The sequence below is a fragment of the Cinclus cinclus genome, chromosome 1 (assembly GCF_963662255.1).
Source record: "Cinclus cinclus chromosome 1, bCinCin1.1, whole genome shotgun sequence".
In the NCBI taxonomy this organism is placed as follows: domain Eukaryota; kingdom Metazoa; phylum Chordata; class Aves; order Passeriformes; family Cinclidae; genus Cinclus; species Cinclus cinclus.
In genome coordinates this window covers 12,713,119-12,728,133 of record NC_085046.1, presented here as the reverse complement: position 1 = coordinate 12,728,133, position 15,015 = coordinate 12,713,119, and the positions used below count along the sequence as shown (strand labels likewise).

General features: G+C 38.3%; 1 protein-coding gene across 5 annotated transcripts in view; it reads left to right on the top strand.

Annotated features, from left to right (window-relative positions):
• CCNY (cyclin Y) overlaps positions 1 to 15,015 on the top strand; it is a 115,685-nt gene that overhangs the window by 77,287 nt on the left and 23,383 nt on the right. For 4 of the 5 annotated variants that reach the window (XM_062494058.1, XM_062494025.1, XM_062494042.1 and 1 more), the window contains 2 exons: positions 10,573 to 10,673; positions 13,763 to 13,798. In XM_062494058.1, the coding sequence (XP_062350042.1) occupies positions 10,573 to 10,673; positions 13,763 to 13,798 (137 nt within the window). Of the gene's footprint in view, positions 1 to 9,003; positions 9,024 to 10,572; positions 10,674 to 13,762; positions 13,799 to 15,015 lie in introns of all 5 variants that reach the window. The other variant, XM_062494033.1, reaches the window with a different exon arrangement.

The following is a 15,015-nucleotide window of genomic DNA, read 5'->3' as shown; positions in this document are numbered from 1 at the left end:
GCAGCTTTCTCCTTGTTGTCTGTATTATACAGTAAATGCGAGTTATCACACATGATTTCCACTTTGCTGAGAGGGTTCTGATGCTTCACATGTCTGTTCTGCATCAGGATCCTGAAGTATAGGCCTTGGCTATTGAGTTAGTGGAACAAATCTGTTGGTTTGAAAACAGCATTATGCTCACAACCACTGTACAGAGGTAACTGGCATTTGGGAAAATGAGCTGCACACATTGGTATGATTTTTAAAATTACCACAGAAACTCTTGAAGCTTTAGATTACAGTTGTGTGCAAGTTTGCATTGGCAGGGAGCTACTGCGTTGGATATTTACACAGTTGTTCTGAAGTGTTGATGCAAGGTAAATGTGGATTGACATGTGCTACGTGCTGAGTACAAAGATGGGGGTTTGATATGCTTATGCTATATAGCCTGTTGTGCTCATTTATGACATACCTGGGTACTTTTCAATTCAGTTCTCTTCTGTTTGAATCAAGTTCTCAGTCAAGCTGAAAGCAATAAACTGTAGCCTTCTTTGGCTACAGGATCAGGCTCTTCACCTCACTAAGCATTGTTTGCACTGCTGAAGCACCTGGAACCAGTGTTGTTCCAAGTATGTGAAGCCTTGTGCTGAAATATGTGGAGTCATGGCTCAGTAAAATTGGGAAGGGAAAGAACTAATTGCCTACCAAATTCTGTTTGCCTTTAAGTTGAATGGGGAGAAGCTCTCAAGTTTTTGTCTTTCTGGAAATATAACCTGTCATTTCATTTTTATGACACTACAGCTGCTGAAACAGATGTGGTTTATACCCACTTGATCTCTTTGTGCTGAGGTGAGCAGTTGCTTTGCTCCAGATAAACTAGATTGGGGCACAAATGCAGGTGGACTCAGCTGAATGCCTAAGTGGAGCTCCTAATTGAGATTCACTCCAGGGCTTGCACCTGCAGAAAAGGAGGGAGCCACAAGGGCAGGAATGAACTGCTGTGTGGGGTGAGAGGGCAGGACTGCTTTTTTTGCTGACAGAACTGGTTGATGTTGAGTATTTCTAAAACTACTGCATGGCTTCCAAAGCAAGCTGAGATTTTCAGTTTCCTAGGAGATTCTGAGAAATCATGAGATACCTTGAGGCTCACAAAACCCTTAAATTTGCCCTCACTAGGTTAGCAGATCCTCATCTTCTATTGCCCTGTAAAACATTCCCATTGTTTAGAGTGCATGTGAGGGTAGAGAGGTTTGCAGAGCAGTTGTCTTGTTATAAAATTACTTGGAAAGCCAGTGTACTGGGTTCCTGTAAACTTAATAATGTGTACTCAATATCAACCATTTCATATGTAAAAATTGTGTTATGGGTTCTGATTCTCCAGCAGATTGACGAAGATGACTATTACAGTTACTCCTGGAAGCACACTATTGCAAACCCTGGTAGAAAGTGTTTATAGGTTAGGCTGGGCATATTGCAGAGAAGAGAAGGCTGATCATGTCACTGAGGAGTTGTGTTGTTGGGAGCTCAGTGTAATAACATATGCAATTGATGTGCCAAGTGCTGTACCTCTTCTCAGTTTGTTTTGTTCCCCCCCTCCCCCAAGTTCCATTCAATGTATTGGCTGAGGTTGCAGTAGTGTAAACTTCCCTCAGTGGTTTACTGCTACCTTAAGTCTGACTTCTTTGTGCTTATAAAGTACTTCTGAATTACAAAGCTAAAAATAACTTTCATGAAGCTGAATTCCTTACCATGCCTATGTCTTTACAGATCAGCTAAGTTTTTTAGGCAATAATCATAGATAAACTGTATTTTCAAACTTGTCCTGTAATATTTAAGTTGTGCCTTCAGCACATCTGTGAGTACTCATTCAGCACCTCCTAAATCTTCAGTGTGCTAAACCTGATACACAAACTGGTGATCATTTTTGAAGGGGTAGCTGTGGCTTGTAACTGGAAACTGTGTTTAGGTTTTCAGACTGCAGGGAACCATCATGGTCCCTAGACCACCTTGTTGGAAAAAATTTAAGGAATTAGTTAGATTTAACAGTTGTATGTGACAAATGATGGGTTTTGTTTACATGGTACAATGGTTTATGATACACCCTATTGATCAATCAGTTCTTTTCTACTGTTTCTCAGTGCTAACAGGAGCTGATGCTACTCATCTGTTTCCCTGCTGATGTGAAGTGCTGGGTGCCCACATCTGCTCTGGAGGAAACATTCCAGAGGACATAAATTCTGTTGTGTTATTTTGTCTTTTTTAAAAAGAATTCCTCACCGTAATACAGCAGTTTTTCTTTTGTGGTTTTTTTCATGATGTCATCTTTTTGTTGTTGTTGTTTTTCATGCTTATTCTCCTTTTGTGATAAATAACCAAGAAGAGCAACATAATATTTTTATCTTTTTGTGCAGTATCTGCATAACCGGTTATTTTGCAGGCAGAATTGAATTCCTCCCAAGTGATATGGGGGGCTGGTTAGAAAGAGAATGTCAAGAAAAACTGCTTTTTTTTTTTAACTTCTTGCCGAATTTTGTATAGTAGCAGATGAGAATATTAATTTATACAAATGCAGTTTTGAAATGTTACTTATGAATAAAATGAATATTGACTCTTCCTCATTTACAAATGCATTTTCTCAGCATGATCACACCACTGTTCTTTTCCTTTCTTGCTTGCTTTTGTTTGTTGAGTATTTTATTTGGCTGAATAGTTTCCTGTGATCCTCAAACACAAGTGGTGGGTTCCCGCTTGGATTTGTGGTACTTTGTCAAGGGCTGACAGTTGCCTGTTTCAGATTCACCTTGTCAGTAGGTGTGATGGAAGAAGCCAGCAGCTGTTCTTCTTTTTTTTTTTTTTTTTTTTTTTTTTTTTTTTGTGGTGGGGAAAGAATGAAAGGAGGGAGTGACAGAGTGCTATGGAGGAGTTGTCTTCTCTCTCAGTCTTCCCACGGAGCCCAAGGAGACAGATGACAGGTTGGGAATGGTGTTGGAAGTTCCCTACCTCCAGTGTACCTGACCTGTTTGCTTTCTTCCAGCCTGTTTTAATTCCTAAGCAGTTGCAGCAGACTCTGCTTCTCTTTCCCATTGCACTGGCAGTCACTGGTTTTTGTGATGGTATGTGGGTTTTTTTATATTACCTTGGTGTGCACGTGTCTTTTAATCTGCTTAGTCAAGCTGCTGAGAAGGATAAAGATGCAGACTGAGATAGGGGCATTTCCTTTCTCAGAGAAGAGAGATTGCATCAGTATCTGTGCCTGTACAAGGAAAGCAAACAGGAAGACAGACACGTTTTGTGTTTTTAGAGGAGGTGGTGGAGAAAGAGTGAATCTTTTATTACTGTTGCAGTAGGTTGTTCTTTTTACTGTGTTTTTTGTAGAGGAAGGGAGCAGGGTAGGGAAGGAAGAAAGGTTGTTTTCTCTTTCAAGTTTTTCTAGAAATGTTCCCTTTCTGACAAGGAGAAAATGCTGGTAGCCCAAGTAATTTCTTCTCTTCCAGGCAAGATACACTTAAAATTATTCTGTGTTTATGAGCAGTAGTACCCCTTAAAATTAGGGATATTTTTTGCATATTGGTATGTTTCTGAAGGAAGATGAAGGCTAGGAAAAGGGAAAGAAAAGGAAATAATGTCTCACTTTTGCTTATTTTTTTATTCTGGAGACTGTTTGCCAGCCTTGTAGCAACAGCAGCAACATCATTGTCTTTTTTAGGTATTTGGACATAGCTTTCACTGTCTGCTGCCTGGCAACCGGATGTTCAAATTCCAGCAAACTAATACTGTTTTAATCATTCCAAGTAGATAAGTTAACACCACAATTATTTCTTTTTTGTCATCCTGGGGAAAAGTTACTGGGCAGCACTCATGTCACAGCTCTGGTCTGTGTAAGTGACCCTGTGGTGATTGACATCAGGGGAAGCTTCTCCCGAGACACAGTACTGGGGACTTGCAGAGAACAGAGGGGTCTTTTGCTGTACATGGTGAGGCAGGAACAATTTCTTTTTGCATGCTTGAAATTATGTATGGCACTTGCTCCTATGTAGCCCCCAAATTTTCTTGTCAGATTGAATAAAGAGGCTGTTCTGCTTCCCTGTTGTGAAACTGCTGGACATGTGACTTACAATAAAACACTTTCAACTAGTGATTAATGAGTAAATAAGATACTGAAATGGGTAAATAATAAATAAATAATAAATAATATGCTGAAATGGGAACATAATCTGAAAAGTAGTTTAGTGAAAGCAAAGCAAAACATAAAACGTGAAATGTTGTTTTCAAGTGGACTGCCTGAGACTGACTATTGTGAAGGCTTAAAATTGCTGTTGAAATTACTTAAGATATTTTAATTGACATTCCTTACTTGAAGAGAAGAACAAGATAAACTGGAAGATAGATTAGAGGCTTCTCAGGTGCTCTTGAACTTCTCCTAGAGATTGCTTAATGTGCTCTTTGCTCTTCTCCATTGCAAAATCACAAAAACAGCTGGTCTTGAGGTGGCATTTATTCACCACCTGGTCCATTTAGCAGATTTCCTACACTGATGCCACTCCTAACAGATGCAGCTTAAGAATCTTTCCAGGCATCTAGTAAGTTAAAATTAAGGTTTTCTTTAATGGCTTACCTAAACTTTCTGTTGGAAATGTGTTTTTCTAAAGTCTTTTAGTTAGCTTCTTTTCCTGTCATCTAGGATGAAGAATTTTGCCTCTCTGTCAGCCTCAAGGCACTAGGTTATATGAAGTGATAAACTTTTTTTATGTGGAGAAACAAAAGCTAACTTTTGAGTTAGAATGAGAACATGCAGGAGAGTTCTTTTACAAGGGGCTATGTAATACTTGCTTTGCTGGAAATGTAATAAGTCCCTCTGGTGAAATTGCAGAACAGTAGCAATTACACGCTTTGTAAATATAAGCCTTTGAGCTGATTTTAGCAGTCAAAGGAATATTTAATCTTTCATGTTTGTAAAGCAGGGCATTTTATCAGTGGTTAAATAGGGCCTGAATGTGCTGCAGAGGAGTTTGCTGACATAATTTTCTATAGTTGACATGAGTAAGGACAAACTTGGAGAGCAAAAAACTTGTGAGTACAGATCTAGTCTAAGCTAGGCTAGTTTTGTACATTATCAGACATTGGTGAAACTAATCAACTGAGGACAAAGTTGAATCATGAGGGACCAGGGGTATTACTTAAGAGTAGTTGGACTGGATTTTTTCTTTAATTGCAGTTCTTGGCAGAGGAAGATGAACATAGAACAGTGCAGTTTCCTATTACTTTTGTTCTGGTGAATATATCTACAGCAACGGTAGACAGTTTTGCTGTATTGACATTATGCAGGTGAAAATAAGTACAGAGCTTTACAGAGCCAGGTAGAGAATTGTGTTGCATGGTTTGCTTGATTTTGGAAGTACTTTGTTGGCCTGTAAAATCATGTTTCTTCCGTGAAAAAATGTTGTCAAAACTAAATCATGTCCTGAAGCAACAGAAGATCCTCAAGACAGGGGCCTCCCTTTTCCAAGTCAGAAGCAGTCCTGGTGTTTTTGCTTACTGTTGTAATTTGGCTTCACGTGCACTTTTATGTGCCAGTTTTGCCTTTTAGCATCTTGGCCAGCCTCTGCTGCCTGGAAGCTAATGGGCATGTCTGCACAGATGAGAGCAAGCAAACCTCAGTTTTTCCATGGGGGAAAATATTATTTAATAGGACCTTTTAAAATCATGCGCTGACACACCTGGTTCGCAGGAAGAAAAGACACTACTATCATTATTTTGTAGAGAAGTTCCAAATTGTCTTTTGATGGACAAGTGCAAAAGAGCTCTGGAAAAGGCTAAAGCAGCTTTGCCAGACTGGAAGCTGACTGGCTGAGGGCCAGGGTTAGTACAAAAGCTGTATAGCTTCATTAGGGGAGCGCTGTGTCCAAACAAACGAAGTCTGCTGAGCATAAGGGCAGAGAGCCACCCTAGTGCTGCTGAAGAGGGCAGAGCTGACCCTTCTGGTCAATTCTGAGTGGCTTTTGGGCAGTGTGCACCATCCATTAGATGTTTCTACACAAAACCCTTCTGAAGTGCCTACTTTAACAAAAGAAATAGTAACATTTCTTCTTTCCTCACAAATTCAGGTTTAATTTCTAAGTGATGCTTCCTGAGAGAAATTAACTCTTTTGTACATTCTCATTGTGAAAAAGTTAGGAATCCATTTTGATTCTTTTCAGTGCAGGTACATGGAGTTCTGCAGTGTTTGTATGATTTTGATGGCAAACTAAGCCATTAGATTTCTGAAAAAATGTTTTTATGTAAACTTCAAGTAAAAACCTGTAGTTCAAGCATGTTAAAACACACAGGATTTGGAAAATATCAGGATGAAGGTGGAAGAAATATAAATCAATGATATTTGCATAGTACTTGCTGTGCAAGGGGAAAAAACTGCTAGTCTCAAGAGATAGGAACACCTGCAGTATTGGAAATTGAACCTTAATCTCTTAGGGCTTTTTCTGTAACACATTCAAAAACTTAGCAGGTTAGAAAGCAGAGTTTTCTGTTCTACATCTTCTCTTGTTAAGAAAGAAATTCCATAAACACCTGTTTTGTATTTTGTAACCTATAATGTCAGCATTTCTTAGTGAATGTCTTTGGTTGAAATGAGAAGAATAGCAACTGCTTCTGGAGTAAAGAGCTACAAACCCTCTCCGCCAAATGAAATCACCAAATGATAGAAAATTGGCCCAGAATTCACATCTCACAAGCTTGTTCAGTCTGGTTTCCTGTCTAGGAGCAGAAGACTGTGTCTAAGCCATTGCTGGCATGTTTGTTTTACCTCTTCATTACAACTTTCAGTGTTGGAGATTCTATCACTGCCCAAATCATTTAAGCTATCCCTGCTATTAGAAAAAGGGGGTGGCTTGGGGTTTTTTTGCCATTGCCTCCTGGACTTTCATATCCAATCTTAATTTTCCATAGTTTAATATAAGCCTGCTCTTTCTTATCCCATCCACAAGGGTCATGGAGAACAAGGTCCTCTTCTTTGGAGCTCTGTTCAACATAGCTCAAGGCCATTATTTTTGCTTTGTTCTGAAGAAAACCTTTCTAGCCTGCCAGCTTTCCCTTGTAAATCAGGTTTTTTGAATCTCTGATTGATGTTGCTTCTCTGTCTTCCAGACTCTTTGAAATAAATTAGTCTTTCTTGAAATACAGTGTACAAAACTGGACATAAAGTTCCAGGTGAGCAGAGTGAATGGGTGCTCTACCCTGCTGCACACAGAGTAACTATCAATTCTATTGATATATTGATTTTTTAAAAGAAAAATGTCCTTTTCAAGTTAATGTCAGCTACAAATTCAATAAAGACTTTGATACTGTGATCAAAGTGGTCGCTCAGTATTTCATGTGGAGTTGACTGGACCTCTGTGGAATGTCCCTTCATCCTTCCAGTTTGAAAGTGGTCCCTGTGCAACCAGAATATGATTTTCCAAGTTGTTTTTACCTGCCATGTTTTCCTTGGTTTGCCCTTTGGGAATTTTATGTGAGATGAAGTTGGAAGTCTTGCTGAAGTTGAGAGGCATGACATCTATGGATTCTCAGCTTGGGTACAGAGATAGTACTGCAGCTACTCAAAATACATGTAAAGTGGATCCCACTTCATATCATTGAGGTGCTTTAAATTAGTAAATATTTTTAATAGCAAAGGCTGTCAAGGCTTCAGATGTGTCTTATGCTCATTTTTGCATATGAAGTTTTACAAAAGGAGGTGTACAAGTCTGTCCTTTTTCCTGGGCCAGCTTTATGGTGGGATAGAACCTTAGAAGGGTCTCATTAGAGGGTTTGGCTAATTTCTCCAAAATCTCTACAGTTATTCTCAGCTCTTCTGTTTTTTTTTTTTTTTTTTTCTTAATTAGAGCCTCTTTGACTTGTCTAAGTGGGAGCATTTTTGTGGTTAGCTGTGATGGATTTGAAATACAAATGCATTAGGCTCCTGTACAATTTTGGTCACAGACTTATCCCGTTGAAACGGACACAGAAGAGAGTTTGTCTGTAGGACAGTACGGAATACTGAGCTGATGCACAGTAACCTCCTCTGTCCTTTGCAAGGATGGAGAAGGTTTCTGTGCAGCATTTTATGGGGGCTCAGAAAAGTCTGTTTGACTGAACTGTGGGACTTCGGATGTCTCCCAGCTGAAATATGAAGCTGAGGTTGTTTTCCAGTAATTGGAAAAGGCAGAAAATCTGTTACCTGCTGCGTCATATGGCTGCAGTTGGACATCAGAGTAGCAGCTGGGAATGCTGATTCCCGACAGGTCGGTTATTCACATGGCACAGGTGTGTGTATATTTACCCAAGGGTGTAGGTTTATACTTGGCACCTTTCTTCTGACTCAGAGAGGTTCTCCTTCCACAAGCCAAGTTGTTGTGAACAGAAAGAGGCATGAGACACCACGAATTTTCCTGAGGTGTGAAAAGTTCCAAGTCTAACAAAGTGTGATGTGGGCTGAAAATCCAAGAAGAGTTCTGTGATGTGGTAGTTTCAGAAATCAGGTGTCAGAAATCAATTGCTCCAGTTATTGACCTGTGTCAAATGTTAGAGTGCTGTTTACTTAAGAAAATTTGTATTTGATAGTGGTGTTGCTACAGAGTTATTTTCTGTTTTTTAATTGTGCTTCCTATGAATGAATCCGGTATATTTATCTTAAATTTTGTCCTTAAAGCATGTTGACACTTATTATTACTTATGCAGAAAGAAAACTCCATGTGTTGGGTTTTCTTAATAACAATGTTGAGATATGTGTACACTCCCTTTTTTTCCACCAGCCACTGGAGTCTCATTTTTGTTGTTTTTAAGTTGCTTTGCCTTTATCAAGCCTGTGGAAGGTACTCAACAGACGAATGCAGATATTTAAACTAAACTATGGTAGAATAAGAGCTATGAATCACCAGTCCCCTAGTAATTCTCTCTGTATGCATCAGTGCTAGATAATAAATTTTATAGCATTAATAGTTAAAGTGCTTCTAGTTTTTCTTGCCTAACATACAATAGCTTGAAAGGTAGATGGGTTGTCAGCTTCCAAAGTATTATGAAGTACCTTCCCAAAGTCCTGAACAATTTTTGAAAAGGGATGTTTTTCATTTCCTCAGTAAACCTTTTTACTTCCATGAAAAGCAGTTCAGCCAACAATTTTATTGGTCAAGTGAAGGACCTTAATAAAACTTATTGGTAAGCTTTCACATAATTTGAACATAGTGTTTCTACAATTGTGGCAGCTTCAGAAAATGTTGGGGCTTTTTTTCAATTGACTGGAAACTTTGTGTGTTTTTTCACTCATAGCTGTGAAATACAGAAAAATGACTTAGATGTGTGTAGGTTTTACAAAGAGTCTGTGTGTGTAATGAATGCTGTTAAGTCAGCTGCCTATGGAAAGTGGAGCATTGGTGAGCTGATGGGTGCTGGCACTTGTAATAATGTCTGTTTTGGAAATTTGGAACGGGGAAGGTGGACTGAGGTAGGAGTCACAGGACCATATACTGGATACTCAGTTACTCTGAGCTGGTAAATACCTGTGAATTCCACTGATGGTATTGACATTGGTCTCTCCACTGAAACACTGCAAACAACATTATTTCTAAGATGAATTAAAATTTCCATGTTGATAAGCCAACTGGATTTTAAAGCTATTCTGTTGCGAGTTAAATGTGTAATGTGCCAGATCTTCCCTTTCCTGACATAGGTTCTTGGTCAAGTTATTTGCTGAAGATGGAATAGGCAAAGATGGAATCAAAGAGGATTAAGGACTATGTTAGCTATTAGCTGATGTGATTGGATAGCTGTTTTCTTTACCTGGTGGAGTGCTGGCTCCTCTAAACAGCTGATGGAGAAGCTCTCTCAGCAAAAAATGTTTAGAAATAAATAGTGTTCTCAAATGCCAGCTTTTTGGCTCAATTTCCTAGTGTTTTTCTATGGTAATGCAGAAAAAGGATTGAAATATATTGAAAACCTTTTCTGTTAAAAGATTTTTCTTTTGCTTTTATTATTTTCTTCTGTCCTTTGATCAGTTTTCTTCCTTTCTGATAACAATCTGTTAACAATGAATTATTTTTCTGAATTCTCCTTATTACTTTAGTAGTTCTACTGCAAAGACCTCTTTCTCTTACTTCATTCTATTAGGAGCTTTTTTGAGTGTTTTAATTTTTTTCTTTTTTGTAAGCATGGTGACTAAACCAATCTGTTGCTAAGCCAGTCTTCATTGCTAACATGGTTCCTTTATTACTCTTCCATTTACTCTTTTGGAATGAGGACAGAAATATAGGTCTTAGAATTATCTCTGCTTTCCAAGTGTATGTATGTATTTGAGTAAGCCAGAAAAATTTTTGCATGCTTTTGGAGAAGGAGGGACACAGGGGATTTTGGACTTGAAAGCATTAGCAAGTCTTAGGCAGGGATTTTTGTGACTTTTGCACTGTTAATTATTTCTGAAGTCTCTGAACTGCTTCCAAATGTGATCACATTACTGTGTGTGTCATTGTGAGAGACAGAAATTTGTCATTTTAAAATTCTTATATCTCCCCAAAAAATGCTTTGGTACTACATAATTGCCATTGTTCTTTTGCATGTTTTTCATAGCATCCTCCTGGGCAGTTGAGAAGGAAGTACAGTTCATGCTCCACTATTTTCCTGGATGACAGCACGGTTAGTCAACCAAACCTCAAGTATACCATCAAATGGTGGGTTTTACAATTCATTTACTCTTGCTTGCACTTACATTTTATGTGTGTATTTATGTATACATATTTCTGAACCATTACTAAGTAAGCTTCAAAGGTTTTAGTTTTTGAAGTAATAAATTTATTTAATCAGTCATGCTCTAGAGTTACTGGGTGATGTCTCAAATGAGTATTTTAAGTTTAACTGGTGCCTTTTTGCTTTTGGAGAGCAATGAAATTGGTATTTGTGGAATATTGGTCTTTACATTTTGTACAGTAAGGGGAAAATAGAGACCAAATGCATGTTATGCTCTTTGTTAATGGCTGCTGATAGCCTCTCTTGAGTTGTCTGTAGGTTGGTTACCTTGGTGTACGCAAATCCAAAAATGTATTAAGACAGTATTTCTGCTGCAGAGGTGTTTACATGAGAGACAAATCTATTCAGACTAACACATCCAAAGGAGTTTGTAATATTGGTCACTAAGACAGTCCTTAATTTTTCTGAGGAGAGGAGAGGAGAGGAGAGGAGAGGAGAGGAGAGGAGAGGAGAGGAGAGGAGAGGAGAGGAGAGGAGAGGAGAGGAGAGGAGTTTTGTAGTTAAACTGATGCCTGATTCCTCATCTGCTCTTTCTGCCTGGAATACAGTATTTTTCCTCAGGTTTCTGTCATTAGTAGCTTAAAAATAGTTTTTACTAATGCTTGAAAAAGGTTTTGCATTTCTAAGTTTGGGTGGTTTTTTTTGTTTGTTTGTTTGTTTTTTTTTCCTTGCATCTCATACTCTTCTGCTCTAAAATACTTTGTGTGCAGAATAAGTGCAGCCTTTTGGGTGGGTTTTGGGTCTCTTTTTGCATCAGAACTGCCATGGCTCGTGGGAAGAAGAGATGGACTCAGTTACAGCGGGAGGGAAGCATTTTCAGCGGGGGTCACAGGGCTGGCAGAAGCCTTGTGAAGAAGGACACAGAGGGACAAGCTGGTGGTGGGGAGAAGGGTGGTGTAGTTGAGAGAGACTCGGGTGCATGGTGCGGGGCAAGAGCTGTGGGAGCAGAAGAGCCAGTGCTGGGATCAGGTGGGAGTCATGCAGGGCTGAGGCCAGGCTGCCAGCATGGGAAGGGTTGGAACATGCAAGGGCTCAGAGGGCTTGAAAAGGGACTACAGAGGATAAGAAACTGAACTCTGGCACACGAAGTCTCTGCATCTTCTGTCCTGATGCACATTTAACAGGTTGAAGGGTGAGGAGTTGTAGGATTACTGAATTTGTAGTACAAATTTATTTCTTTCCCCATGCCTTGCAGTCTCTGCAGGAGAATGACTATTGCACATAAGTAAATCTCAGAGGGAGTAATTTCGCTCAGCTCATTTATCTCTTCTAGGTCATGTTATGTACTGGTGTGTTTAAACTATTACTGTATCCACTGCAACATCTGCAGCGAGAGGGTGGCTGGGGTAGGGTGATGGAAAGCTCCATAATCATCATTTCTGCACTCTTAGTGCCAGCTGAACCAGTGAATGAAAGGTAGAATGAGCCTTGGATGAGTTAATCTATTACAGCCCTGAGAGACTTTCAGATTCTGATACAGATTTCTAAATAGTAAATATTTTCTAAATTTAATTAGACATTTTGTTACAAAGGCAACCATATGGGCACCAAGCAGAGCTGTGCACATAGATTCTTACATCTGCTTTCATAAAGTGAACTGCAGCTGCAAGTGTGTTCCTAGGGGCATAATTTAAAATTAAATTTTAGGATTAATTCATTTTGTGAATAGCTTTCTGTCAAATCGAATTCATTCATAAATGTGGATTTTTCTTGTGTTCAGTTACAACTGTGGCCTTTAAATGTCCATGGTACACACTATCTCTTAAATATGTTCCTGTAGAAAAACGTCAAATTTAAAAAGCATTTATTATCTAAGAACTTCTAATGCAGCCAGATAAAAGCTCATAAAAATTTAATAAAATATATTTACTTTTAAAAGAGAAAAATATTTTCTACTGTATGGCTATTCAAAAAAAAAAACCAAACAAACCTGAAATAATTTAAAATTCTACCAAAATTTTGGCTGAAACATATTCTTTTCCTAACATGCAGTATCTCAGTTTTTATGTAAAAATTCTGGAATAAAATCAGAGGGCAACCAGTTGACTCTTAAAAGGTCTTTTAGGAGAAAGAAAAGGTGGGAATTTTGCATCCGTGTAAGACATAAGCACTTTAAAGTGAATCACTGATGAAACAAATTGTCTACAAAGAGAATTAGTGAATTCCCTTCTCCATCCTCTTTTCCCTTTAGCTTAGATTGGTTTCATGCCGCTGCAATAAGCAGGGAGAGTTCTGGCTTGGCTTCATTCTTCAGTAAAAATGTATTGTGAGTAAAGCATGAGCTGGGAGTTGGACTGTAGGATAATCATAAGAATCATGCTTTCATTCTGTTCCATCTCAAATGTGAATGAGATCAGTTAGTTGTGTATGTAATCAAAATCTTAACTTTCTGGACACTTTTGTTCTGTGTGCAGAATATAAACAGGGATGCTTTAGTGTGTGGTTGAGAGTAGAGGAAATGCATAATGCAGTAAGTTATTCAGGGAGTTGTCTTTCCTGAGTTAAAATAAGTAACTGGATGCCATAAAACTGTGGGAGTGTGGTATTTAAGTCTGCTGTTTGAGCAGCTACATAAAGACAGACACAAGCAATAGATTTAAATGTACAGTCATAGGCCAATGGTGATTAAAACATTTTGTGTTAACATGGCAGCAAAACTAAAGAAAGTGTGCAATGCCTGTGATGCTTTGTCTTCAACCTTGGAGGTCAGTAGGAGTTTAATAATTAAGTTTAGTGGAGTAGGGTGTTAAATGGAAAGTGTGTGCAACTTGATATGTGAAATATGACAATTATTGTAAAGTACTTAATTACTAGTTAAAAGGATGGAGTGTAAAAAACAAATGTTATAAAATTGTATTTTTACAGCAGTTTTCTTGATATTTAAGAGTGAACTAGAAAAAACAGGCTGTTGACCATATACTGTTTGACGTGCTTTGTGCCAAGTTTTAAATTTGCATGTGATATGACAGAATATATAGTATGGCAGATATTAACTCTGTATTTTTCTTTACAGTGTAGCTCTTGCAATATATTACCACATCAAAAACAGGTATGTGAATAACGTAATCTTATACTGAAAGTGTCTTTTTTTGAAACACGTGAACTACTCAAACCCCAAAAATCCATACTTAATTTCTTTCAAAATATTTTTGGGTAGCAATTTTCTTAACTCCCATGAAGAACTCCCAATAAGAAACACACGCATTTTCTATATATAATATTTTACATAGCAAAATTAAAATTAGAACATTAAGTACCATAAGAAATGGAAGTACAGCTCAACATTGAAAAGCTCTGGTGATCATCAGAGCTTTTCAATGTTGAGCTGTACTTCCATCGGTGTTTGGTTTTATATGCTTTGGGCACTTCTGCATTGTTGCATGTGTTACAATTACATGTAGGAAAATCTGGATATTATCTTTCAGTTTTATGTTTTTAGCTGCACCTTTGTAAAGTTAACTGTGCATATTAGTGATCAGTTGGGATTTTGAAATAAAACCCATGAATTATACAGTATGAGTGACATTGTGAACAGATGTAATTCAAGATGCCTCAGAAACAGAGCAGGTCCTGGCTTATCTCTCCTGGTGTAGTATGTTTTAGATCTCTGCTCATTCAAGTTGATTGAAATTGCATAGAAAAAAGGTTCTCTAAAAAGTAACTTGGCACATACATGAGTTGTCTTCAAGTTGAATTGTGCTTTTGTTTCTTAAATTCCCTGTCCTCATGATGCATCACAGTATTCTCAAATAATAGTTCCTGGCATTTCGAAGGAGAGTTTGTATAAATAATTTAAGAGACTTTTGTGTCCATGTTTTTTTAATTGGCCTTTTCAGAGAACTTGGCTTAGCTCATGATTTATCAAGCTACTTAGACATTTTTTTCTTCTGGACTATAAGAAGTCCAACCAGAACAAAAGGAATTACTCATAAGTTTAAAGTTCAGCTGGTACGTCATTCAGGGCCATGGTTCAGGTCAGTGGAACCCTTCACACTTCTTGAAACAGGGCTGACATCTCAAGAGAAACCTTAAAATGAGCTCAAGGGCAGAAAGGCTTAGGGCTTGATTCCCACTGAAAGCTCTTAAAATATTTTCCAAGCATCAGTGGGCCTTGGACTGAAACATGGCAATATATAAAGCAAAAGTTGGAGAGAAATCTTCCCTCTAGTTTTTAATCTCATTTACCAGGAAATAAGGCATGAGTGGTCATGCTTGGATTACTTGTTTATCCATCTGTGGTTCCTTTTTGCCCCTTTTTTCCATAGT